Here is a 27706-nt window from a genome sequence, read left to right as displayed (position 1 = left end):
CCGCGCTGCCAGACTAACGTCCGCTCACAGGACTCCGGACTGCCGAGGTGGATCTCAGAGGCGACGGGAGGAAGAACCGGAACCGAACAGGAGCCTCTTTTTTTTTTTTTTTTTTTTCCCTTTTTTGTTTGTTTGTTTCAAACCGGAGGAAACACCGAGAGACGGAAACAAAACGGAATATAACGTTTTTATTTCTATACAAAAAACAAAGATGTGAACGTAGCTAACGTTCAACGCTAACGCTAGCTGGAAGTTTACCGAGAGGAGAGAAGCTAACGTTAGTTTTTTTTTTTTTGTATCAACTTAACCCTTTTATTACGGATTAATCACTCGAGCACAACCCACTGGTCACCTGTGATAGCATCAGTGTCGGTTTGATAACGTGATTGAACCAGATATTGATAAGAAATGTTTACTTTTAAACGGAATAGAACACTAACTTAGTCCGAAGCTAGCTCGCTAGCTTAGCGTATAGCTCAGCTGGCTAGTAGCCGCCGCTAGCTAACTGACTCGCTCACGTAAAATCCAAAGAACGCGATGCTACGTCACCACGCTCACCTGCCGTCACGTGCTGCCGTCGGAGAGGATGGACGTTTGTTTTTGACGCTTTTCCCCAAAAATCTAGACCAGCAACTCATTTAACGCAACCCTCCCCCCATCTGCCTCCTCTCTGGGGCCTTCTGAAACTACACTCTGTATTATTTTATATATTTATATCTCATTGGAGTATTTTTTATTACTCTCTGAACGTTTTCTGACGAGGTCTTTTCGTCCTGTCGACGTTTTATGACGACATAAAACAACGTGGAGCGCAGCAGGACTGTTGAAAGGTGAGCGAGTCCATCCAGAGAGTCACTTTCAGTGTTTTAGTGACAAACTATGCCAACGGCTTACTTTCTGTTGTTGTTGCACAATGATCATTATAATCTCACAAGCAGCCCTTAATTGAGCCACAAGTTCATTTACATTAATTCAGCAGAGCCCAACATCACAAACTGTCCTCACAACTTTACAGTCTGGACACATGACATCCTCTGGCCTCTGACCTCACACCTGAGACAAGAGGTCACCTTTTACTGGGAGGAAGCATAGGGAGAGCAACAGAGGGTCCTCCATCAGCATGGACAGAACAGTAGATGTCATGTGACCAGAATGAACAACACATTCAATGCATATAACTAATATAATGAGATGAAGCAGTTACAGCTACTAACAATAACATAAGCAGTAGAACACTAATGATAACTACGACTGCTGCTACTCCTACTGCTACTATTACTACTGCTACTGTTACTACTACTGCTACGAGCAGGACGAGGATCCACATAAAACCAGGATCCTTGCAAACCTGTGAGGAGAGAAAAAACAAATAATTAATAATGTGCATTGATGTCATCTTTCTTATTATTTATTCTGATGACCTGAGGTCTGTGGGTGCTGTGTGACTCCCGTTGACCTCAATATCATTGTTGCTGCTTATGGATTAGTCTGCCTCTGCAGAAATTGTGTGCATCACCTGGACTGTCTTCATCTAAAGGGACGGAGAGGTGATGATTTGTGCCAGTGTGGTTCGGTGACAGTGGTTTCTGGAAAGCAACTGCGATTTATCTCAAATCTGCAACTACGATTTATCTCAAATCTGCGTTTCTTAGGGGTAATACGTCTGTATATCCAAGTCCAATAAACGTGGCGGCAAACTATCTTTTTTTGAATTTGAAACGAGAACCTTTTTGTTGCAGAAAACAGTTACAGTTGCTTGTGCTTCTCAATGAGCTCATCACCTACATTTACACAGTGCATTGGTCCCAAGGTGAAGCTGTGCGTTACGCTGGATAACACACCGACGTGTTGCCGGATACCTTTACCCCCGAAGTGTCCGTCCGTCATAATTCTCACCAAAACCCTTCTTCCGTCCCGCAGATGATGTGCGAGGTGATGCCCACCATCAGCGAGGCCGAGGGGGGCGGCCGGCGGGGCTCCGGCTCCCCGCTGCAGTCGGACTCCGAGGGCCACTTCGAGTCGCTGATGGTGTCCATGCTGGAGGAGAGGGATCGTCTGCTGGAGACGCTGAGAGAGTCGCAGGAGAACCTGGGCCTGACTCAGGGAAAACTGCACGAGGTCAGCCACGAGCGGGACTCGCTGCAGCGGCAGCTGAACACGGCTTTACCTCAGGTAAGGGGGCGTGGCCGAGGAGCTGGAACACCTGTGACCTGCTTTTCATACGTGGAATTTAACCCTAGAACTCTAACGTTATATACAGTCAGGTATATTTCACCCCATATCATGTACCTGATAAAATATACTTCTCATCCAAATATACTAGAATATATCAATACAAGCCAAGTTCAAGTACTATTTATTACTTTTGTACTTTATTTTACTTCTCATTAAACAAAAAATCATGAGGTGGAGGGGGGCCTAAAAACAGCTCAAAATCGGGTGAAAAATTAGAGAATAGTCAATAAAACATGATTCAGTAAAAGTATAACACCCCTCATGCCCGTGTCTGTGCTGGCATTTCACATTGTGACGTTTGTAACGCATTGGACGTTGTCGAAGTGCAGACGGTGTGCGTTGTAATCACATTTCAGTGGTAAAAGCCCTCCAGGTCCCCTGGCTCCGCTGACAGCCAAAGTGTCGCTCTCACATGTTATCGGACATCTTGCAGACCTTTTGGCTCCCGCAGCGGAGAAAGCGGCGGCGGCGTCTGCTGTGCTTTTGGACTCACGCAGCCGACGGATCGCAAGGCACAGTGAGGTAAAACGAGTCGAGGAGATAAACAAATAGAAAGTGTTTTAGTCCAGTGGAGGCGCTTCACTTCCTGAAGGCCGTGCTTCTGTTTCTACGGCCGCGTCACGTAACATGGACCTGATCCCCGACCGCACCATCTACTCGCAGGACTTGTGTTTCCTCTGTGGGCTTGTATTTTAAAACACAAGGATTAGGTTTCCGGTTTTTTAATGATGTATAAGCGGCTGGTGATCAGGTACGCCGCTGCGTATGCGTCCGCAGTGGCATGCTGGCTATTTATTCAGTGTTTGTTCCACACGCTTTTGAGTGAGCGGGGGAACCGTGAGGCGTGTAGCTGTAATCTTTCCAAAAAGGTGTCTTATTGATCGAGTTTGAACAGCTCAGGGGTGAAATATAAAATAACACAAGTATTAGAACTCATTTGAGGTTCATATGACTACAGGAACCAGAGTGCCTCATGGTGCTTATCACTCTTTACATCATAGACCGACTGGTCTGATTGGAGAACTGGTTCCTTCTCTCCTGGTTCCTTCTCTCCTGGTTCCTTCTCCTGGTTCCCTCCCTCCTGGTTCCTTCCCTCCCTCCCGGTGAGAGTACCCTTGTCTGGAATGCAGCAACATTCCTGGCAGCTTGCTCACACGTCAACACCTTCTTCAGACTCACTCAACGCTGCTTGCTTGTGTTCCATCTTTGTCGTACCGTGTGCAGCTCACGCTGGTGGGCCGCTGATGGGCCGCTGGTGGGCCGCTCCCACAACGACGACCAATTTGAGTGTCTCTCTCTTCAGTCTGTCCAATTTTCGGACCCACATGTTGAGGCCAATTCCATTTCTGTGTCAGCCACGGCTTTTAATAGTTTTGCTTTGAAGTATGTGTGTGACTTTCCAGCTGTTTTCTACCACTGCTGTGAAGACTGTTTAGGCAGTAAAAAGAGACAGAACTTTTAGTCATCGCTAAACGTTTTTTGTCTCTTCTTCTTGCGTCTGGTGACAGTTTGAGGCAGAATCGAAACCGCGAACAGATGACATCGTCAAAACAAAAGGGACCTTATTCGTCGGATAATTAAGACAAATTCAGTGCGATGAAGAGCAGGAGGGTCATGGACCACTGGAGGAACCGTTCCACATGGCGATGTGTTGGGATTAGTGCACAGTGTAGACTTTGTAGACTATTGTGCAATTGTGACCCTTCGCTAAGTCCCGCCCCCATGGGACACAGACTGTCTTATTGCAGCGTGGCGTCAGCCAGCTCGTCTCCAGGCTGGTTTACTGAATCCGTAAGGTTAAACGTTGTATCCGGTGATACTCGTTACCCAGAGATAAACATAGTAAACCTGTTCATAATGAACAGTGTTCTTTAATATAATTGTCTTCTGTCTCTTCCGGTGGTTTACTTCTACACTTAAGCTTCTACCTTAATCTGTTTTAAACCTGATATATCCTTCAAACACACCTTTTATAAATGCTTTTTTGTTCGCCCAAAAACTCTGTAATGTTCGGTGCTGAAAGCAAAGAGCCTCCAGCGGCCTCCACCCACCGCTCACAGGGCGGCTGCTGCAGGTACATGCAACCCAAGAAGCTTTGAGTAACCGATAACCCCCGCCCCCACCCTCCCTCCGGCCGCTGTCATGCCTCTAAAGCGTCTACACGTAAACACCATCAGACACACAGCGGTTCACACTTGAAGGTTTCTGATTGGTTGACGCGGTGCTCTGTCTGCACATCGTCATCGGTACATTGGTTTCCTGAGGAGAACTGAACCCGGTCACTGCTGTCGGTATCAGTCCCTCCGTGTTCGCTCTTTGTGTTGGGGTTTGTGAGCTGACCCGGTTGTATATTCTGGTCAGTGGCACAGCGGCGTGAGGAGACGAGGGACAAAGAGAAACTTGTTCGTCAGTGACGGAGTGTTGCCTTTTGGCCAAATGGGATCTGAACCAGCGACTCAAAGGAGAACCAGCACAAAGAGAACCGGGGCAGTGGGGATCCGGGACCCTTCGTGAGCGTCCCCGCCGGTCCTTCAAACGCCGCACCAGATCCATCCCGTCGGGTCTGAGGGGTCCGGTGGAGAAAGCTGCTGCCGCTGCTTTGTGCGTCTAGATCGGCAAACCTCAGGCGTCTTTGTTCCCGAAGAGGAGAGAGAGCTTCCAGTTAAAACCCGCAGTCAGAAGACGGAGGACAGGCTTACTTTTGGCTGTCGCAGGAATAGACCGAAATTGGATCGTTGGGTGGCTCCGAAGTGTGAGGGCCAAAGTTCCAGTAACGAGTAGAGAGGGGTAGCGTTTGGGTTTTTACCATACGGGTGCTAAAACGACACTTTATAACCATACGGGTGCTAAAACGATACTTTATAACCATACGGGTGCTAAAACGATACTTTATAACCATACATTACATTACACCATACATTTTTTTTTCTTGTTTTACATTGAAGAATATATAAACTGCTTCCAGCTTTACTTTACTTGGACCTCAGCGGTTCGGCCTGTAGCTCTACAGGTGGGCTGCACTTTGCTTTGTAAGTTAGATCCACAGACTAAAAGGGAGAAACCTTCAGCTCCTTCACAATAAAAGCCTCAGTCGTCGCAAGAGATTTATGGAAGCTGATTTATTTTTTTGGGCCATCCCAGAAGCTATTTTCCAATAACTGTCAGACTAAATCTGCTAAGAATAAAGAGTTCTCTTGTTTTTGCTTTGAGCCCTTAAGTTTGTTTTGCACCCAGAACAAACCGAGAGAGACCAGATTCTGATGAAGAGCAACAAAGCAAGAGACCCCCTGTGAAGATGGGGATGTCTTTTTAAAGGGATGACTCTGGGCTCCACAGATTGACTTCCTCCTCTCGGTCTGTGTGTGTCTGTCTGTGTGTCTGTGTGTGTGCAGCAGTGAATAGCGGCCATTGTCGTGTCTAATTAGTTTTTGCCGGTGAGCCTCCTCCAGCAGAACAGATGCCCTCTGCCCGGTGTCGCATTTCAGCACGCGCCGTAAGCTTTTAAGAGTGGCTGAAGTCATTAGGGAGGAGGGCCGCCTGTCGGGGCCTCCCCCACCCAAAAACACTGCAAATACGCCGTAAAGATGCTGCAAATACGCCCAAAATATGCCTCAAGTGCGGCAGTCTGGTGGCACGCTGGAAGGGAAAAGCGTCTTCATCGTGTTTAAGAATCCAGTACGAGTGCAACACATTTATTTGCGTTCCTCTTCTTCCTGTTATTGGTATAACGGAGGAGCCTCGCTGTTTCCTCGTCTCCTTCCCTTCCTCCCTTCCTCCCTTGCAGGTTTTTGTGCCGAAGCAACCGGCTTCATACCGTCAATGTCAGAACACATGACCTCCTCCTTCACGCGCTTACTGTTGAAGTTAAAGCACGGAGAACAGTACTTCCTGTCGTTTAGCTGCTTTCCTTTTGGGTCCTGAGCGGCTCACCTGCCAGGTGAGAAGTGCACTTCATTTAGATATCCTGCATCTTCATGTGAGCGCGTCCACTTCCATCAAACACTGCAGACCTAAATAGCTTTCTGTGCTGGAAATGTGTTGAAGGGAAACGCTGCATCTCTTCATGTTCTGTTTACAAAGAAAGAAGTGTTACACCAATATCCACATGTATTATTATTATTATTTTTATTATACAGAAATAACTCTCTTGGTACCACGAGGGCAGGTTCTTCACCAGGAGGCTGAGTGCCAAACCCCCGTCCGCCCGGTGGCATCCCTGGAAAGCTTTTGTTTTGTGTGTCTGTGTTTTGGTACGCTGTTCCTTTAATAGGTTGGCACACATATTCGTGTGTGTGTACACACACACACACACACACACACACACCTCTAATCCCCTCCCTGGTCTGGGGCTTACCGAGCAGCTCAGAACCAGCAGGTCGGTCCCTCTGAACCAGCGTTCAGCTTTAATGCTCGCGGCCGCGTTCACACAAACACGCTCACTGCTCCTCTGCACATCATCACACCTTTACCTGAGTTACTACGCTGAGGGCTTTACCTTTACACCCCAAACATGCTTCATGGGTAATCTGTGACATAAACGTTCGGCTCCTCTGGTGCAGAACATCTCCACTAGAACACCAGTCTGTAGTGCAGAGCTATTATTACAGCACTAATAACAACCAACAAGTTAGATTTATTTCACTTCTTTAACAATTGTCAAACGATCTGAGTCATTGTCGTAAAAGATGGCGGCTCCATGCGGCGCAAGAACTACAGGCCATTCTCTCAGAGGTTCTGTGATTTCTGGTCACATGGCTGTTGGTTTTTACCAGTGTGGTAAAGGTAAACCGTGTACTAGTGGAGAGATTTTAAATACAAACGTTGGTGATATAATTCTACAATTTTGAGCGTCGCTTCGGCCGCTTTTCTCTGACGGAAGAGTTCGTCACGCGTGATGCGTTCAAGGACCCGCAGAAAGACGGAAACCAGACCATAATCACAATGTCGCTCAACAAAGGTCCAAGCGTTTTTATTTTCTATTATCGGTACAATTCATCAGCAAACACAGATACAGCACCACACTGTAGTCCACTCAAATACTTCAATACATTTAAGAAGTAGCAGATATGTAAAAAAAAAATCTGAAGTTATTACTCTATATATATATATATATATATATATATATATATATATATATATATATATATATACATATATATATATATATATATATATATATATATATATATATATATATATATATAAAAATAATATGATTATCTAGCGAGAGAAATAAGTGTGCTGCACAGGTAGACTTCTTTATCAAGGCTTTATTATCCAGACGATACAAGACACACACGCACACATATATGTGTTTCCTGGTGTGTGAAGATGATGAGTTCAGGGCAGAAGAACAGGGCCATAAATGGCGTTCAGAGGCGCAGAGAGAAATCTTACGGTCGCTGTGCGGCTCGCCGTCGGCTCTGGAATGTAGGAAGTGAGCCTCTCTGTAATTATCCCGCTTTGGCCCCGCCTCTCCTGGCCTCTCATTGGCTAGCCAGAGTGTGCAGGCCAAAGTCGTAGCCAATAGGAAACTCTCTCTTTTTTCTTCTTTTTTTTTCACCTTTTTTTTTTTTGTGAAGCGGAATCTGTGCCAGTCGCTGGAAAAGCTCCGAGCAGAGAGAATGCTTGTGTTAGTGACTGAAAAGAACGATCAGTTCCAGCAACCCCCCCCCCCCCTCCACACACACACACACACACACACACACACACACACACACACACACACACACACACTCTGAAACGCAGCAAGAAGGCCTCACCACTCACAGGATTCCTGCGCTAGTTTTTTTGCAGGGCAAGAAAAATCAGGATGGCACATTCTTTAGGTGCAACCATGCATGTGATCTCTAAAAGCAAGTGTGTGTGTGTGTGTGTGTGTGTGTGTGTGTGTGTGTGTGTGTGTGTGTGTGTGTGCGCACAACTGCATTTGTGTGAGCAGATCTGTTCCCCACGTCTTCCTCAGAACACAAAATACACATTTCATCTGTGATTTAATATCAATGAACGGATCAAAAACAAAGCCTGAATAACTTCATAACGATGCAGATTTGTAAAAAAAAAAGTCTGAACTCTGTTTTTTTTTTTTTTCTCAAAACGGCAAACGGACAACTTCGGGTCATCGGGTTGTATATCAAAGATCGACTGATATATCCATGAAATACATCCATATATTGTAACATATTCATGTACCTTTTATAGCTTGCAGAAAGCTTACAGGTTTGTTTGTCGAGGAATTATTGTGCGACACAATAATGGAAACCATCGGATTTAAAAAAACAAAAACAAAAAAAACTGCCGTTGTCTCTCTCTCTCTCTCTTCACTCGTCCCTGCGTTTCTGTTCCAGGAGTTTGCCGCGCTGACGAAGGAGGTGAACATCTGCCGGGAGCAGCTTCTGGAGAAGGAGGAGGAGATCGCAGAGCTGAAGGCGGAGAGGAACAACACACGGGTTAGTGCGACACACACGCACGCATGCACACACACACACACACACACACACACACACACACACACACACACACACACACACACACACACCACTCTCAAGCCTTTAGCTGTCACACAGTCAGACTGTGTTTCTGTTCGGGCTCTCATTGTCGTCACAACACGACGTGACAAATCTGTTTCTGTCCTGTAACGCAAACGTCGCCAAAATCTATTTACTCCACCGAGGCGTCGCACACGTTACTAATGCCAGAAACGTGGACATGATAAACCATGCTATTCAAAGCTGAACAGACGTCAAAGCAGACGCATCATGAACATGCTTCTGGTGTGTTAATCTGGGTACACACATGCACGCACAAAAGACGTTTAAGGTTCATTTGTAGTCATTTCTAGTCGCCGCAGATCTGAAGCTACGCTGTCACTTGACTCGTCTTGACTGGCTCATATATACACAGATGGTAACCTCTCAAGGGTTTCTGTGTGATAGCACTTTAAATTGGTCCTGGTCTTTGTGAGGGTTCTAACCCCCGGCCCTGGTCTTTGAGGGTTCCTACTTGACCTGTCTCCTCCTGCAGCTCCTGCTGGAGCACCTGGAGTGCCTGGTGTCTCGCCACGAGCGCAGCCTGAGGATGACGGTGGTGAAGAGGCAGGCTCAGTCCCCAGCGGGGGTCTCCAGTGAAGTGGAGGTCCTCAAGGCCCTGAAGTCCCTGTTTGAGCACCACAAAGCCCTGGACGAGAAGGTGCGTGTGCGTGTGTGCGAGCGAGCGAGCGAGACACGAGCAGACCCCTGAAGGTGTGTTAATGTGTGTCCTGGGTCTCAGGTGAGGGAGCGACTACGCGTGGCTTTGGAAAGATGCAGCGCTCTGGAGGAGCAGCTCACCCTCACACACAAAGAGGTAAGAACCCTCTGAACTCTAACACAACACAGCTGCTCCAATGCATAGGTAAGCATATCCACCACTATATAGGTAAACATATCCACCACTATATAGGTAAACATATCCACCAATACATATTTAAACATATCCACCACTCTATAGGTAACACATCCATGACTTTGTTGGAGCTGAAGGTTCTGGTGAGCTCCAGGCTTTATGCTCGCTCAGCATTAGCGCTGTTGTTCTCCACATGACTCTGAAGAGAAGAGCGCCTTTGCTGGTGGAAAGCAGTGACCGTGACTGATGGAGGGCTGGATGATGTGGTCCTCTTTTTTTTTTTTTTTAAATGTGTCTGCATTGACACACACTGATCTGTCAAAGGTCACAGCTCCATTGACTCTCTTTATCTGTAGACTTTTAACACCAGGAGAGCTTTTCCCAACGCTTCTCCTGACGCACCTTGACCCTATTTTATAGACGACTCTCCTGTTCCGAGCCCACCCCGACTCTACGGACAACACACACACACACACACACACACACACACACACACACACACACACACACACACACACTCTCTCATTCTGCTAAGAGGTCTCCGGTCCACTGTGAATTGAATGAGATTGAGATTGACAAAAGAGCCAGAGGATCTTTTGGACGTGTCCTAGATTTCCTCTCTGCTTCGTGCGGCAGTCATCTTTTGTTCCTGGGAATCATCCGTGGACCGAACACACACACACACACACACACACACACACACACACACACACACACACACACACACACACACACACACACACACACACACACACACACACGTAACCTCACTTCCTAAGGCAAGGAAGCTTTTTTGCATTTTATTTTTTCTACAGTATTTTGGTTGAGATTATTTCTCTGGCGCATTTTCATGAGTTTTCAAACAGGAGTTAACGAAGCGGTGTTCCCTCTAGCTGGCGTACCTCAGGGAGCAGAGCGGGCAGAAGAGAGGGCTGGCGGATGGAACCAGCGAGGTCAACCACAACTCTGAAAACACGCCCAGCACGAATGGCAAGGTGAGGTGACATGTGTGTGTCCACAGCTGTGCTAAACTGTATGAACTTTCCTGAAGGGCAGTTGTGAGGTCCTTTGTGTGTCAGAAGGAAACATGTTGTGCCATAAACATGCCTTTATGTAACACACACTTTAGTAAACACACACTTGCCGCCAAAATCAACACTACCTCTTTACTCCACAGGGGGCGCCAGAATCCATGGAAGCCCATTTCTGACACAAAAAAGTCATAATTATGACTTTTTCTTTTGTGGCGGCAATGGGCTTCCATAAGAACCAACACATCCATCCATCCATTATCTTAACCGCTTATCCTCATTAAGGTCGCATGGCGCTGGAGCCGATCCCAGCTGTCAAGGGGCGAAGGCAGGGTACACCCTGGACAGGTCGCCAGTTCATCACAGGGCAGACATATAGACAGACAACCATTCACGCTCACATTCACACCTATGGGCAATTTATAGTCCAATTAACCTATACAGCATGTCTTTGGACTGTGGGAGGAAGCCGGAGAACCCGGAGAGAACCCACGCTGCCACGGGGAGAACATGCAAACTCCACACAGAAGGACCTGCCAGACCAGTATCCGAACCCCCGCCCCGCCCGGGATCCGAACCACAGACCCTCTTGCTGTGATGCGTCAGTGCTAGCCACTACACCACCGTGCAGCCACCGTGAACCAACACATGATTAACATAAAAAAAAATCCTTTTTTGTAACTTGAAACGACACAAAATCACAAATATATATTGATCCGTTTGTAATTGCTTGATGTGCTTTACTGGATCACTGTGAAGCATCTTCTACCTCCAGATGTTTAAAGGAGGTTGTGATCTGTTAGTTAACACAATGCACACATCCTAAAAAACCTCCCGCTCTCTCGCTCTCTCGCCCTCAGCGGTCGTCGGGCGGCTCCCTGAGCCAGGAGGAGGAGTCGTGTCTGGGCTTCGGGAAGGCCGGCGAGCTGCAGGACGCGGTGGACCGGCAGATGGCCGACCTGAGCCAGACCAAGGAGCGCATGGCGGCGATGGTGTCGCGCATCAACGAGCTGGAGGAGGACCTGGACACGGCCCGCAAGGACCTCATCAAGTCCGAGGACATGAACACGCGGCTGCAGAGGGACCTGAGAGAGGTAAAGAGGGCGCACCTTTTTAATAGGGCTCATTTTATTCATATTTTCATATCGTTCATAATCTAAATATATTGTGATGAATATGACGAGGCGACTCCGTGAACACAAACGTTTGTGTTTCAGTCGATGGCGCAGAAGGAAGACATGGAGGAGAGGATCACCACGCTGGAGAAGCGCTACCTGGCCGCCCAGCGGGAGGCCACTTCGGTCCACGACCTCAACGACAAGCTGGAGAACGAAGTGGCCAACAAGGACTCCCTCTGCAGACAGGTGGGCCTTACCTTAGCATGAGAACCAGGACTAGACAGGTGGGCTTTACAGAACCAAACACCGAGACGGAAGCTGTAAAAACACCTCATACTCGCTTGATTTTCATCTTTACAGCGGTCCTTGAACACATCATGCCAAAAGAAAACACCCCCAGGCGTCTCATTGGGGACCGGAGGGTTAAACCCGTCGTCTCCTGACGCCCACGCGTTACAATCTGACCCGGCGGGTGTTTGTTTTGGGGTGTTTAGAGTCTCTGGAGTCGTCTGCCAGCAGGAATCGCCTGCTGTTTCTTCTTTTGGCAGCTTTCGTTCTTCTGAACCCGGCTAATGAATTCCTTCCGTCTTCACGCTCTGAATGCGACGCCTCGGAGACACTGGCTCGCTTCTTACTGCGCTCGCTGAGATGGAGACGTCTCTCCGCTCTCCTCTTCTGGGGTTTTATCCGTCTTTGTGTCATGATGAATGCTTCCTCCCTCACTTCCTCCCTCCCTCCCTCTGACCTACAGTCTCATTCCTTGCCACCTTGTGGAGCTGAAAAGCAAAAACCCCCCTCCCCCCGAGGCCGGGATGTCTTCCACACCAACTCTCTGCTGATGTTTTTGTTTGTGCTTTGTTGCAGACGGAGGACCGGAGCCGGCAGCTCCAGGAGAAGCTGGAGCTGGCGGAGCAGAAGCTGCAGCAGACCATCCGCAAGGCTGAGACTCTGCCGGAGGTGGAGGCGGAGCTGGCTCAGAGGGTAGCCGCCCTCACCAAGGTAGAGCCACACGGTTCCGTGTCCGACTGTGGAACGCTGGTTATAAGGCTTTAATAAGCTGCATCTACTAAATCAATTAAAAATAGTTGTATTCAATCAGCTGCTCATCGGGCCGGAGCTCGTCCCGCTACCGTCACTTTTAAGCTGTTGTTTACTCGAGCTTAAACAGTGAGCTCAAAATTTCAGCGCGAGCTCGCTCCTGCAGGACCCCTCGCCATCAGACCCGTTTCCCACCGCACCTCCCCGGGTGAGCGCGGTGGGAATGTGTGAATATTTCCCAGTGTTGTACCGTATGTCTCTGCAACTGCTGCTGAATTTTAGAATTAAAAAAATCTACAAATCAGCCGATAACCAATATTTAAGCTGCACAAGTCAGTTGAGTAAAAACAAGAAAAAGTAGCGGTTTATAACGTTATTTACATTCATACAAAAACTCTCCAAACTGTTCCCTCAACATCAGTAGGAGTTAAGGATTGCATCACTTCCTGTACGGGCGCCGTGAGGTCACAGCAGCCGGGAGCTGCACAGGAAGCGTTGCTCATTCTGCCGTAAATATTCACACGGCCTATTCTTAGAGAATTGGCTCGTGTTTTTATCCATTTATAGTTGGAGTCTTGTTTGTGTTGCAGCTCTCTGGAACGCAAACAATGGCTATTGTTGTCCCTCGAGTCCTTTTGTTTTAGAGTCCATCGGGAAGCAGGCGCCTCCTCCCATGTTTTAAATGATGTCATCTGCAGTTTCTGCTCAATCCTTTTTGTTTTACTTGTTTCATGGAGTTATTTTTATTCTCTTTTTGCACAAAACATGCAAACACACAAATTGTTTCCTTATTGTTCCATCAGTCCATCTTCTAAAGTCTGACACAACGCCCCTCGTTGTATTATTTATATATTATATATTCTATTAAAAAATATATGTTTTTAATGTTTCAGGCAGAGGAACGGCACGGCAACGTGGAGGAGCGGCTGAGGCAGCTGGAGGCGCAGCTGGAGGAGAAGAACCAGGAGCTGCTCAGGGTGAGGAAGTGGACAAGGTTATGAACACGTGAACCCTTTTGCGTTAATGAGTTAATTAAAGAAAGGAGGTCTGTGGGTTCAGGCGCGGCAGCGAGAGAAGATGAACGAGGAGCACAACAAGCGCCTCTCGGAGACGGTGGACAAGCTGCTCTCAGAGTCCAACGAGAGACTGCAGCTGCACCTCAAGGAGCGCATGTCTGCTCTGGAGGATAAGGTGAGGAGGAGGAGGAGGAAGATAAAGAACAAGAGCCAGACGAGCTGTGGATGTTTATCTTCGGCTTGGTTCTTTCTCCTCAGAACGCTCTGATCAGAGAGCTGGAGCACACCAAGAAGCTGATCGAGGAGGCGCATCACGAGAAGGTGAGGACACGTAAAGGTGTGGGCGGTACTGCCGGGACTCTATCCAACCGGGACTCTATCCAACCGGGACTCTATCCAACCGGGACTCTATCCAACCAGAACTCTATTCAACCAGGACTCTATCCATACTAGAATTCTGTCTATTTGTCTCTCTGCATATTTATATGGATAGAGAGACAAAAAGACAGAGGTGCAGAGAGACAAACACAGACAGGGACCATTTGATATGGAAGCCTGCATGTCTCCCCCCCCACTCCTCTTTCCCCCCTGCAGGAGCAGCTCCTGATCCAGATCGAGACCATAAGGGCGGAGAGCGAGCAGGGGAGGAGCCGGAGCAACTCGCTGCTGCACGGGTAAGTCAGGCTGGTTCTGGTCATCACCTCCCCGAGGATTTCTGATGGCTGATGCTCTGCCTCCTCCCCCTCCCCAGCCGCTCTCAGCTGGGCAGCACTCCAGACTTCCGGTACCCCGTGTCGGCCTCCTCCATGATGGACAGCAACTCGGACCACTACGGCAGCGCTCTAGTGCTGCGGCGGCCTCAGAAGGGTCGCATGGCGGCGCTGCGGGACGAGCCGTCCAAGGTGAGGTTCACGACCCGTTTGTTTCCTTGAGCTCCATGAATCCTGTTTCCTCTTGCCTTTTTAAAAAAACGCTTCAGGCACCAGATCTTTCATTAACCGCGTTAACGAAATTCAGGCGCACACGTTTTAAATATATATTCATGGAGGATGAACACCGACTCGTCCAGTGAGACAACATTTGAACTAATTCCTGTTTTGATACAAATTTATTGATCTTTCCCCTCTTTTAAAAAAGAAAAAAAAATGTTATAATTGAATCTACTGGAATAACCGTTGGTTCTTCCTCCACCTGTGTCTGTCTGATGTTTGAGTTCCCTTTGATGATTCTCTCTCCTTCTCCGTTTCTCTCTGTGTGCTTCCTCTCTGGACTCCAGCGACATGTAAGTCATGTAAGGATGAATAACAGTGGAGGTCACTTATGTCTGTAATGCTTTCAAGTTCCCAGCTAACGTCTCACAACCCTCCTGCCGACTTTCCCCTGCTGTCTCTCCACCCTCACCCCTCCCCCACAACATCCTTTTTTATTTTTCCTGCTTTGAATATCTGATTCCCTGTCGGTATCTTCCCCTCCGTGCCGTGGCTGGCTGCAGGTGCAGACGCTGAACGAGCAGGAGTGGGAGCGCATGCAGCAGGCCAACGTGCTGGCCAACGTGGCCCAGGCCTTCGAGAGCGACATGGACGCCTCAGACCTGGAGGACGACCGGGAGACTATGTTCAACTCGGTGGACCTGCTGTCCCCCGGAGGCCAGGCCGACGCCCAGACGCTGGCCCTGATGCTGCAGGAGCAGCTGGACGCCATCAACAACGAGATCAGGTTAGATCCCGGGGTTCAGAGGGTTGGTTTTGGGGTTCAGAGGGCTGGTTTGGGGTTCAGAGGGTTGGGTTTAACTCCTTCGTCCCTCCCAGAATGATCCAGGAGGAGAAGGAGAACACCGTCATCCGGGCCGAGGAGATCGAGTGCCGGGTGGGCAGCGGCGATAGCCTGGGCGGCCACTTCCGCTCCATGAGCTCCATCCCGCCGTCGCTGTGCGCCGGCTCCTCACTGGGCGGATCCCCTCCGGGCTCCGGCAGCTCCACCCCCAGACGCATCCCCCGCAGCCCCAACAGAGAGCTGGACCGCATGGGGGTCATGACCTTGGTAAAGCCTCCTCCGCCTCTGTGCGGCTCACAGCGTGTTCATCACGTTGTAGTGGTTCCAGGGGCTTTAACACCGCTTTGCCTCCCCGTGCCGATCGTGTGTAGTCAGTGTGTTTGTATTGTGTATAACCGTGTGTGTGTGTGTGTGTGTGTGTGTGTGTCGCTGCCCCTCGACCCGGAGCAGTATTGCTATGACCCCTCCGTCATCCAGCGCTCCCTCTCCCAGCAGACGGTCACGTACCGGCCTCACGGCGCCTCTGGCCCGCACGCCTGTAGCTTTGTGCCGTACTTCCAGGTACCTGCAGCTCCCGGTGCGGGTGCAGTCTGCCTCTGCCTCCTCTTCCTCTCTTCTTTTTTAATTTCAGAATAATGGTCACGGTAGGTAGGTAGGGAGGTAGGTAGGTACTTACTTACTTTTCCTGGAGGTGGAATTCATTTGTCATATGAGACGCACCAAAAAATATATCAGAAAAAGATATCAGGAATGCAAATGACTCAATATATAGAACAAAACAGTAAAGACACAAAAGATCACTCAACCGTGAGCTCTAGAGGGCAGAAAGTTTAGTCCTCGTTGATTTTTTTCCTGTTGAAGTCTAAGCCGGCGTTCCTCCGGGAGTTTGAGATCTGGCCGGTTTCCAGGATGAACTTGGGTCCGAGCGGAGCGTCTGCTCGGTCACCAGGAAGAGGCCCCGACCCTTTTTCCACTCGCGTGTCGTACTTGTTGACGCTACGGATAAAGAGACGAAGCCCTCGCGTGCCGCCTGCAGAGCCGCCTGCACAACTTCAGACGTGAGAGAAGTGCTTTATCGACCTCGACACAAGATTAAACAGTGAGGAGCCGCCTTCAAAGCCTCCTGGAGGAGGGGGAGGAGAGGAACACTTCCTCTTCCTCGCTCTAATCTCTTCCTCCGGAGAGGAAATGACACATTAGGTGTTCCTCCTCCTGGGGGAGAAAGTGAACTACTGCAGAGATGTGGCAGGCTGATGCTTTATTTGCTCTGCTCCTGCCAGTGAGGAATGCTGGGGCATAAGCCCCGCCGCCTCCCCTCTTTTTAGGTGCTCAGTGGAAAATACGGCCAACAGCTTCTGCTTTAGCTAGCTTTACCTAACTTTATATGTTTTATACTAAAGAACAACTAGCTTTTAGATGTTTCAGAAACTTGAGGTTGTAAAGTTCACAGCATATTCACCCTTCATTTCTTCATAAATAATTTATTGCTCAACGTCTTTACGGTGTTTGTGTTCATAAAGTAGTTCATTGAGGCCAGATGATCACAACCCCTCTGCTGTGGAGGCTTTGATTCCTCACTGTTCATTTAGTTTGTGCGCCCTCTGGTGGTGAGGAGAATAATGCAGCCTCGAGGAGATTAATTACCTCTTCCTCCCTCTGACTTGTCTTCCTCTGACTCCTCTGAGTCCTCTTCCACAGTTTCAGACCCAGGCTGCACCCGTCCACCAGCGTGGTTGTTTTGCAGTGTCTCTTTCCCAAAGAGCTGCTGCACGTCTTTACTGCACAATCTAAACTGTGTGTGTGTGTGTCAACATGGTTAACTCTATCTAGCTCTGGGTTTCTGCTTGTGTGTGTGTGCGTGCGCGTGTGTGTGTGTGCGCATGTGTGTGTGTGTCTCTCACTAACGGCTTGTTTTCTCTCCTCTGTCCTTGCTTCAGCCTAGCGACCTGCGCAAGCACCGCAGGAAGGTAAACTAGCTGCTTCCTCTACATGTTCACATCTCCTTGCTTCCTTTCCTCTGCTTTGAATCTGTTATTCTGGAAACAATCAGCTGATTAGTCGTTTGATCCATGAAGAGAAAGTTAAGACATGTTTCTTGCTGTTTTATTGGTGAAATCAAAACGTGTGTTTGGGTGAATGAAACCGTTTCTAACTTTATTACATCACAAGCGGCTCTTCATCCTGAGAGAAAACACACATATGTCAAATAATGTAAAAAAAAAACATTTTCTGATGAAAAACAGTCAAACAAAAGCTACAAGTTAAAAGCTTCAGATGTAAATATAAATAAAGCATAATGTTATGCTGATGAACGTCTGTGAGGTCGACTCATCAGTGAACCGTCTTTGAAAGAAATAAACTAGTGAAGCGGCTGCTCGTGTTGTTGACTGATGTCTTTGAAGTTTCCCAGTGCACCAGGTGACCTTGAACGCCTCTCTGTCTGTCTGTCTCTCTCTCTTGCTCTCTCTCTCTCTGTCTCAGTCCTCTCAGGACGATAAAGCCACCATCCGCTGTGAGACGTCTCCGCCTACCACGCCGCGCTCCATGCGCCTGAGCCGGGAGGCGGGGCACACCGCCAGCCACGAGGACATCCGGGACCTCCGAGGGTATGAGAGGCCTTGTGTGTGTATGTAGTGTATCTGTGGTGTGTAACATTTCTGTGTAACGTGTGTGTGTGCGCGCAGCCTGCAGGACGGGCAGGGCAGTGACCCGAGCAGCAGCAACAGCAGCCAGGACTCTCTGAACAAGGCGGCCAAGAAGAAGAGCATCAAGTCTTCCATCGGACGGCTCTTCGGCAAGAAGGAGAAGGGACGACCCGGCAAGGACGCTCAAGGTCAGGCGCCACCGAGCAGCGTTTATGTAAACGCCCATGTGTTGTTGCGTTGCCGTGTTGCCGACTCCGTCGCACTGAGCCCGTGTTCTGTCTTCCAGCCGGCACGCCTGAGGCAGAGAGCTCTCCTAAGGACGGCCTGGGGATGGGCACCCTGGGGGGCCCCGCGGAGAAGAACAGGAAGCTGCAGAAGAAGTAGGTGTTGTCACACACACACACACACACACTGTGTGAGATCAACGACAGTAAAGTAAACATGAGGATTAAACGACGTGTTCAATGTAATCTAGTAAAATGTAGTGTTGATGAACCAGAATGATTCCAGTAGTTTGAAGATGTGAATATGAAATATTATAATACTCCATAACGACAAAGTTTGTTCACATAGAAGAAAACTTGGCGTCCTAATTGCGTGAACTGTGCTTTTATACAAATAACCACAATAGATAACAAAGTAAATCACTAGTTTTGTTCTCACTCCGGGTAAAGATGCTGATGTAACTAATTATAAAACGTTAAGTTCCGAAGCTCCACGTCTCTCGCTGCTCTCGCTCATCAGCTCCTCCTCAGCTTCTTGTTTTCCTCCTCTTTTGTTTTAGTTTGGAGCGAAACATGTTCACATGTATTTATGTTGCTTCCACGCAGCTTTTACATTAGTTCATCTTTCTCTTTTTATTGTTTTGTGAACTTCCCTCCTCTTCTTTTTGTATCATCCCCCTCTCATTCCATGTGTAGTCCCAAGACGGGGTAAGTCGGTTCACGTTGCTCTGCCTTTGCTTTTCTCCTCCACGCTTGGCTTCTGGTTGACCTCTGGTTGACCTCTGGACCCCCAAACCGCTCGTCCCTTCGACTGCCTGAAGGCTTTTCCATGCCGCTCTTTACCCTGCTCTCCACACAGGCGCTTAACTAACAGGAGTGTGTGTCCTCTCTGTTTTCCTATCTGAGCATGAAGTTGCAACTCTGGGAAAGATAACTAACAAATGTATTTTTGTTTTTCAAACTTGTGGACAGAGAAAGCCGACTCGCTGGTTCTGTGAAGAAGCTCTTCCTCCTTTTATTCATTCAGACATTATTTAACTTTACTACACTGAGAACTTATTCACAATACATCAGTGTAGAAAACAAAGATAAATAAAGCACATTAATCACCTCAAAACAAGACCCGCTTGAAACGACATAATCAGATAATTAAAGCTGTTCGGTGTTGGATGATTGCTCGTGTTTCAGGTTGCAGGTATACAAAGAGGCTCTCATAAAACACCTGCGACGTCGTTCTGTCATGTGACCAGTGATCCGCCCTCTAGCGAATTAAACTCTTATAAATAAATTTAGAGGATCCTCTCTCAATATGCCTGGGTGTGCATGAATAGAGGTCCAGCGTTTAGGCCCCACCCCTCTCTGCATGCCCCGCCCACTCCAGGCCTAGAGGAATGCGTCCGTCCTGTCCTGCTTCTCCTCGTAGACTCTGAGGCCCAGCAGCTGAAACCTGGAGAGCAAAGAGGCCCTGAACGTTGCTTCTGACAGCGATGTCATTCTGTCCAGAGGTTTTCCTGTGTGTGTGTGTGTGTGTGTGTGTGTGTGTGTGTGTGTGTGTGTGTGTGTGTGTGTGTGTGTGTGTGTGTGTGTGTGTGTCTCTGGGTTTCAGCGGCTTTGTTTCCTCTCCAACTCTCCGCTCTGTCATGAGGATGCATGTCAGCAGATGTCTCTGGATGTTCCAGGTGGTTGATGATGGACTGCATATGACTGTGTGTGTGTGTGTGTGTGTGTGTGTGTGTGTGTGTGTGTGTGTGTGTGTGCGCGTTTGTATTTGTGTGTGTAGTGTGTTTCAATGTTTGTTTTGTGTCTCAGGCATGAGCTGCTGGAGGAGGCTCGCATGCAGGGCCTTCCCTTCGCCCAGTGGGACGGACCCACAGTGGTGGTTTGGCTGGAGGTACGGCACTAGATCCTCGTGATGCGTTCAGGCGTAATCCAGTAAAATGTAGTGTTGGTGGTGAACTACAGTAAATCCAGATGTTTTCACATGAATATAAAATAGATATAGGAGATGAATTATTATCTCTGAACTCACGTTGAACTGGTGACCTCACACTGTCCCCTCCCCCTCCAGCTGTGGGTGGGCATGCCGGCCTGGTACGTGGCGGCGTGCCGTGCCAACGTGAAGAGCGGCGCCATCATGTCGGCCCTGTCGGACACGGAGATCCAGCGGGAGATCGGCATCAGCAACCCGCTGCACCGCCTGAAGCTCCGCCTCGCCATCCAGGAGATCATGTCACTCACCAGCCCCTCGGCCCCGCCCACCTCCAGAACGGTACTGCCGCGAGGACACACACAGACACACACACACACACACACACACACACACCTTACAGCACTAATCATATTCACTAGCGATGGAATCAAGCTGCTTCTGGTTTTTAACTCTTCTCACTGTGATGAAACCTTCTTCTCCTCTTCTCTCCCGCTCTCTTCTTCTTCTCCTTCATCACTCTCTTCTCACTTGTGATTGGTTGGGGCGGGGGGTGCGGGGTTGGGGGGTGGGCGGGGCGTGTTGTCATGTGATCAGACCACAGGAAACGTTTGGCTCACTCACGAAGAGATGGAGAGTTTGGCAGCCACGCCTCCCACGGTTAGTCTCCTCTGATTGGCTGAGACGCTCAGTGGCTCGTTGTGCTTCTGTGGCAATTGGGGGGTCTCATTGCAAGTTGCCTTCAGGACCGTCAGAACTTCCAGTTGCATATAAACATTATATTGAAGTTGCCTTCAGGACCGTCAGACCTTCCAGTTACACATGAACATTATATTAAAGCTCCTGTCTGAATCCCGCCTCGTGGCGTCTCATTGGGCAACTTGAAACGAGACCCTTTGTCCGTTTGTGATTTCTCTTTCTTCCTCGTTGGTGTTGGTAGTTTCATGTCTTTTCCTGTAGAGTGTGTGTGTCTGCTCTAGTCAGGTATGTAACGTGTGTGTGCTGCTGCTTAGTTTACTGCGAGTTCTGCGTGTGAATAAATGTTGTTTGAACACGTCGTGGTGAGGAAGGAACGTCTCCTTCTGTTCTGTTAAGTCGTATGTTCTCGACCCGTGGACAGACTTCATGTGTGTGTCTCTAGTTGTGTTGTGTATCCGTGTAGTTGTGTTGTGTACCCGTGTTGCAGGTTTCTGAACTGATTTCCAGAATGTAGGTGTCTTTTCTAGGAGCTGTATTGATGAATGAAGTGTTTACTGCTGCTCTGCTCGCCTCACTAACCCTCACCTCCACCTCTCTGCTCTTCTCACCACGCTCACTAACCCTAACACCAGGACGATGACGAGGGCAGCTGGGCCCAGGTTTGCACACCCTAACCCCACCCTCCCCCCACCCTAACCCCACCCTCCACTGTTCCACCCTTTTAGTTCACTACTTCGCAGTATGCACTTCATAGTAACTACACTTTTCAGCACGATCATCACTTCGGATGAGGTCACAGAACATAACTAATCCATAACTAACAGTTAACTACTGAATTAATCGTATATTGCAGTATTTAAACATTTAAGAAGCGCTTGTTAGGTCCTTAATACTTCATTTACAAATGAGGGGGGTCCATTATTTATAAATTGTGAGAGCCTTCAGCCCAGCTTCTATAACGGTGTTCATGAATGAGTTATTAATGAGTTCTGTTGGAACAAAGCTTCATGAATGATGTGTTTACTCTTTACTAATGCTGACTAGTCACTGTTCACTCCGTTGTGTTTGGATTGTTTTACCGGTTTAGTTTCCCACTCGCTGCCTGCAGGACATGAGGTTGATGTCTTTGAGGTTCATTACGAGGCACAATCGCGTCCTCATCAAAATACCTGATTTATTTTAAGAGTTGACCCAATCTGTTAAAAAATGAAAACAAAAAATGAAAACAAAGAAAAACAAAGAAAACAGGAACCGGAGCACTTATACGGAATATATATATATATATATATATATATATATATATATATAAATGACAAGGAGCAGGAGATGATTAGTCACGGCCCCATTATGAGCTCCAGCCCTCCGTGTTATGAGTTCTTTCCCTAATGTTATGAGCTCCATCCCTCAGTGTCGTGACATCCATCCTTCTGTGTGATGAGATCCATCCCTTAGTATTGTGAGCTCCATCCCTTAGTGTTGTGAGCTCCATCCCTCCGTGTTATGAGATCCATCCCTTAGTGTTGTGAGCTCCATCCCTTAGTGTTGTGAGCTCCATCCCTTAGTGTTGTGAGCTCCATCCCTTAGTGTTGTGAGCTCCATCCCTCCGTGTTATGAGATCCATCCCTTAGTGTTGTGAGCTCCATCCCTTAGTGTTGTGAGCTCCATCCCTTAGTGTTGTGAGCTCCATCCCTCCGTGTTATGAGATCCATCCCTTAGTGTTGTGAGCTCCATCCCTCCGTGTTATGAGCTCCATCCCTTAGTGTTATGAGCTCCATCCCTCCGTGTCCAGGATGAGTAATCGTCCCCTCGCGCCGCTCACGACCCTTTTTCTGATTGTGTGTTCTCTGGCATCAGACGCTGGCGTACGGAGACATGAACCACGAGTGGATCGGCAACGAGTGGCTGCCCAGCCTGGGCCTCCCTCAGTACCGGTCCTACTTCATGGAGTCGCTGGTGGACGCCCGCATGCTGGACCACCTCACCAAGAAGGACCTGCGGGGGCAGCTCAAGATGGTGGACAGCTTCCACAGGTAGAGGAAGGCATTCCAGACCCTCGAGAAAGACCGTCAATCAAACGAGCGACTTAGGCAGGATGTAAATACACAACTATTTGTTTGTTTGTTTGTGTAACAGGAACAGTTTTCAGTGCGGTGTGATGTCTCTGAGGAGACTCAACTACGACCGGAAGGAGCTGGAGAGGAGAAGAGAGGAGTCTCAGATGGACATGCAAGGTAACTTCATTACGACGGATTAACAGGAAGTTAAATAATTCATCTCGAACATCTATATATTCATGTGAAAACATCTATCACCAACACTACATTTTACTAGATTACACCTGAACCCATCATGAGAACGTCATCATGTACCTTCAGCCAGTACTCATGTTCACTGAGCAGAGCCTGAATGCATCATCATGTACCTGAAGTGAACCTCCTGTTGGTTCTCTGTTAGTGGTGCTGCTAACGCTACTAGCTCTCCTCCTGTTGGTCTAAACACTGATTGGTTGTTTACAAAGTCACGTGATCAGAGACTAGAGAAACATCCACGATGTCCTGATCACATGATCAACTCGATACTGACGCGAGACCCTGTAAGACCGGATGTGACGGGTTCTCTTGTGTCTGCCCCCTCAGAGGTGCTGGTGTGGAGTAACGAGCGCGTCATCAGCTGGATTCAGGCCATCGGGCTGAAGGAGTACAGCGGCAACCTCTTTGAAAGCGGCGTCCATGGGGCGCTGCTCGCCTTGGACGAGACCTTCGATCACAACGCTCTGGCTCTGCTGCTGCAGATCCCCACGCAGAACACACAGGTGACCACGGCTGTTTACGTCACGTGACCACGGCTGTTTACGTCACGTGACACTCGTCACTGGTCTCAGACGTTCGGGCTGGTTTAGTGTGTCTGGCGCTCGCTGTGGTTAAACGGTGAATAGCGGTGATGCTCGTTACCCGGAGAGGTTGAAAAGATGTGCCGCTAAACGTTAGCGCCGTACGTTAGCATACTTTGTATGCTATGCTAATCTAGCCGTTAATAAAAATAAGACTTCCGAACAGCAGCTATATCAATTTACACCACACTCCATTGACAAAAACACAGATTTTACCACTTTGTAAAACACACTTACAACAAGCTCACTAAAGCCGCCTCGGTTCATCTTTCCCAACACTGAGCTGCTTCATTGTTCCCTGCATCTTGTCATCGGGTATCGGCGACTACAGAGCGCAAAATCCATCCCATAATGGATGAGCGCCGACGGCTCGCGGCATGAATGTAGAGGTGGACGTCTCCATGACGGTGGACCTTTCCTCCTCTTTCTCTTGTAGGCGCGGTCGGCTCTGGAGCACGAGTACAACAGCCTGCTGGCCATCGGCACCGACCGCAGGATGGAGGAGGTGAAGAACACACACACACACACACACACACACACACACACACACACCAACACAAACAGAGGGATGAACCACTTGTTTTAACACCCTTTCATTTCCCTCCAGGATGATGACAAAAGCTTCCGTCGTGCTCCCTCCTGGAGGAAGAAGTTCCGTCCTAAGGACATGAGGGGAATGTCTTTGGGGGCGTCTGACACGCTGCCGGCCAACTTCAGAGTGGCGGGCAGCGGGGCGGGGTCTCCCTCCCCCCAGCCAAAGAGGAGCCCGATGGAAGGTGAGTGTGTGTGTGTGTGTGTGTGTGTGTGTGTGTGTGTGTGTGTGTGGTATGCTCCGTCGTGGCTGCTGTTTACTGCAGTAGAACTTCTTCTTCTTCTTGTGGACCGGCTGCTGCTGTGCCGTGTGTTTTTGATGCTGTGACTAACGGCATGTCTCTGCATGTGATTCTGCCAACATGGACACACAGGAAGTCAGTCTATACAGAGGCTGGACACGGCCACAGTCAGGACCTACTCCTGTTAACACACAACGGTAAGCACGCACACACCATGGCTGCTGCTCCACTGCAGGATGAGGGGGGGAGTATCACGATAGTTTGCGTGGCAATATTGCATCTTTCATTATGTGACGTGACTTTAGCATCGTGACTTTAGCATCAGGACTTAAATTTCGTGGTAAACCTTATTGGGACTTTAGCATCGTGGTCCTCTGGTGACCCCGCCCCTCCTGCAGAGCTGCTGGTCTCTTGTGAGGCAGAAAGCATCTTTCTTTACTGTACTTGGCTTTAATAACGCATGTTGTCCGCCTCTCCTCTCTCTGTCTCTCTCCTTCCTCTCTCCTTCCTCTCTCCTCCCTTCACCGGGCTCTTGTCCTCCTCTCGTGTCGTTCACCTCTCCCTCCCTTCTCAGTTTATCCTCATTATTTCTATAGGTAACCGCTGGTCTGAAGACGAGGGGGAGTTCCCTGCGTTCAAGACCCGCATGATGAACTGAAGCTAAAAGATGTCTTTGAGGGTTTCCTCTGTCAGCACAGAGAGAAACTCCACTCACCAATCTCAGTATCCCTAGTGGAAACTTTTTAGATTCATTATATTTATGTAAACCAATGGGACATTTAATTGATTTTAGAATTACTATGTAATCCTTTTTTTGTTTTTTGATGCCTCTCTCCCCTTTAATCAACCCGCTTTTTAAAAAAGAGAACCCTTTCTCCACTGTGCCGAGCGTATTAAACAGCTTTCAGGTGTAACTGAATGTTTCTATTGTCTGGAGTTTGTATATTTCTACCAGCAGACATTTTATCTTTTTGTTTTTTATAATCCTGATTCTATTGACCAGATGTATGTCTTTTTTGTTTTTCTCTCTTTTGATTTGATTTCTCATTGTTGAGTTTATGCTAAAGTGACTTTTGCTATGTGATGTATAACTTGATTCATATCCTCTGCCCTCGCTCGCTGTTGTGTTCTGTAGCGTTTCCCTGTGAGCTCGCAGCGCTCGCAGGTCATGCATGTGAACATCAGGACAAACTGAGTCGCCATCGCCCTGAAACACCCGATGGTGACCACAGATATCATGTGAAACACATAGTACATATATATATATATTTTCCATATCTGCAAAACCAAAATGAATTGTAAGAATTAAAGCCATATAACCGTAGCGGAGGAAAAACAAACCAACCCAAGAGGGCTTTTTCTTTCGGATGCAAGTGGAAACAGAAGATGGAGGTCCTTAGCTCCTCCTCTTTATCCCCACACACACACACACACCAGCGCCCCTCACACACTCACACACACTCGTCCAGGAGGACTTGAAATGTACGGACAAGCGCAGACGTGTGAACCTCCTTCGATGGACCAACTTCACTGAGGCCTCAGTCGTATAAATATATCTCTGTTTTTATTTCTTTTTCTACAAAGATTTCATATCGAGCCTTATCGCCTCTTAACTCCTGTCGTCTTGTTCTTATTTATTATTGTCCCCCCCCCCCCTCCCCCACCGGAGGTCCCTGAACGCCTCGTAGAAGCTCCTCCCCCCTGTGCCCTCTCTGTGAAGCTCAGTGCAGACATGTGGCTGCTGTTTTCATCCCTTTGTAACAATGATGTACAGTCTTGAGTACTTATAAACTACTTTTATCACAATATTATTTATTGCTTTACTTTCAATAAAATGCTGAAACTCATTTTCCACTGCAGGTAAAACGACTGAAGCTCGTCCTCTCTCGCCGTCTGCTTTCTCTAAACTACATGTTTAATATTGTTTCTTCTACTATGTTTAATATTGTCTTATGAAAGCTGTTTCCACCACAAACAGAAAGAATATAGGTAAAGTTGGAATTATGAAATAAAAGGTTAATTAAGTCTTTATATCTCATAATAATAATGTTTTGTGGTGGAAACAGGCTTCTATAGGTAAATGACAGTGACTCCTCCGTACAATGAAAGTGTATTTTGCTCCTCACAGAATTACAGTAAACTTAAGGTTTAAAAAAAAGAAAAACAAGTAAAGTCCAATAAAAGATCCGTTAACTGAGTTTCAGTCTGCAGGCGGTCAGAAAGCAGCTGCTTTGTTCAACAGAGACTTCCTGTTTTCTCTTTGTTTGTTTGAAGTTCCTTCAGAACCTTTAGAGCCTCTTTCATGTTTTATAACATGTTTCATAACATTGTAGCAAAATGATTTAACTACTAAACTCTCCAGTTATCAGGATGAGTTGCTGATGTAAAATACAACAGGTTTGTGAGCGTCGACTCACTGAAACTACGGAGATGTTGAATAAAAGTTATGAAAGAAGAAGCTGATATGAATATTTAATTAATCAGATTTTATTTTGATGCTCGTCAAAGATCAAATAGACAAAAACGGAATATCAGACTTTGTGAGTCTGTTTATTGTTGTTTATTAGTCTTAACAAATACACATTGTAAATAAACTAAACGCCTCAATTTATACGAGAACAGTCGACTCAAACGTGAACGTTATTATGAGTTACTAATACTATAATGTACTTCAGTGACTTGTTGGGTACTGAAGTATTTATATGTACTTTATAGCAGAATCTCCCTTTGTATTAATTATTTAGAGATGGTTATTTTTGAATTATTTTTGAGGTACTAATTTAATTTGAGTCAATGATATTCATTGTAATGGCTTTTTAATGTATTAATATATAAAGTTGTATTATATATATATATATATATATATATTAATATGTATTTATATATTTATTTAT

At 47.7% G+C, this 27706-nt stretch overlaps 1 protein-coding gene across 11 annotated transcripts; it reads left to right on the top strand.

Moving 5' to 3' along the window:
- Positions 1-26681, top strand: ppfia1 (PTPRF interacting protein alpha 1). 11 transcript variants are annotated; one of them, XM_068582343.1, is made up of 32 exons: positions 2-830; positions 1921-2172; positions 8583-8684; positions 9259-9423; positions 9505-9579; positions 10512-10613; positions 11510-11743; positions 11867-12013; positions 12632-12766; positions 13699-13782; positions 13865-13996; positions 14080-14142; positions 14416-14495; positions 14573-14723; positions 15314-15537; positions 15630-15861; positions 16045-16155; positions 17532-17561; positions 18076-18200; positions 18279-18427; positions 18526-18619; positions 20273-20354; positions 20532-20732; positions 20988-21050; positions 21722-21748; positions 22944-23119; positions 23223-23320; positions 23726-23901; positions 24416-24484; positions 24587-24755; positions 24945-25009; positions 25387-26681. In XM_068582343.1, the coding sequence occupies exons 2-31, from the start codon at positions 1921-1923 to the stop codon at positions 24998-25000; spliced, it is 3804 nt and encodes a 1267-aa protein (XP_068438444.1). In that variant the 5' UTR covers positions 2-830; the 3' UTR covers positions 25001-25009; positions 25387-26681. The 11 variants fall into 11 exon arrangements, with proteins under 11 accessions (XP_068438437.1, XP_068438459.1, XP_068438452.1 ...); XM_068582336.1 differs by lacking the exon at positions 24945-25009 and having other exon boundaries at positions 1-830; positions 25409-26681; XM_068582391.1 differs by lacking the exon at positions 16045-16155.
- The last annotated feature ends 1025 nt before the right edge of the window (positions 26682-27706 follow it).

The sequence above is a fragment of the Clinocottus analis genome, unplaced genomic scaffold (genome assembly GCF_023055335.1).
Source record: "Clinocottus analis isolate CAN_PGR_092001 unplaced genomic scaffold, fCliAna1.0.p SCAF_10, whole genome shotgun sequence".
NCBI classification, from domain to species: Eukaryota; Metazoa; Chordata; class Actinopteri; order Perciformes; family Cottidae; genus Clinocottus; species Clinocottus analis.
Note: the sequence above shows the minus strand (reverse complement) of the source record. Positions and strands in the feature narration are given on the sequence as shown.

Excerpts from the sequence above, each read along its gene's own strand:
- ppfia1 (XM_068582336.1), top strand. The coding sequence starts at position 1,921 with ATGATGTGCGAGGTGATGCCCACCATCAGCGAGGCCGAGGGGGGCGGC. Across the intron at positions 9,424-9,504 it reads ACAAAGCCCTGGACGAGAAG|GTGAGGGAGCGACTACGCGT; the intron begins GTGCGTGTGCGT and ends CCTGGGTCTCAG. Across the intron at positions 21,051-21,721 it reads TGGCAGCCACGCCTCCCACG|GACGATGACGAGGGCAGCTG; the intron begins GTTAGTCTCCTC and ends CCCTAACACCAG.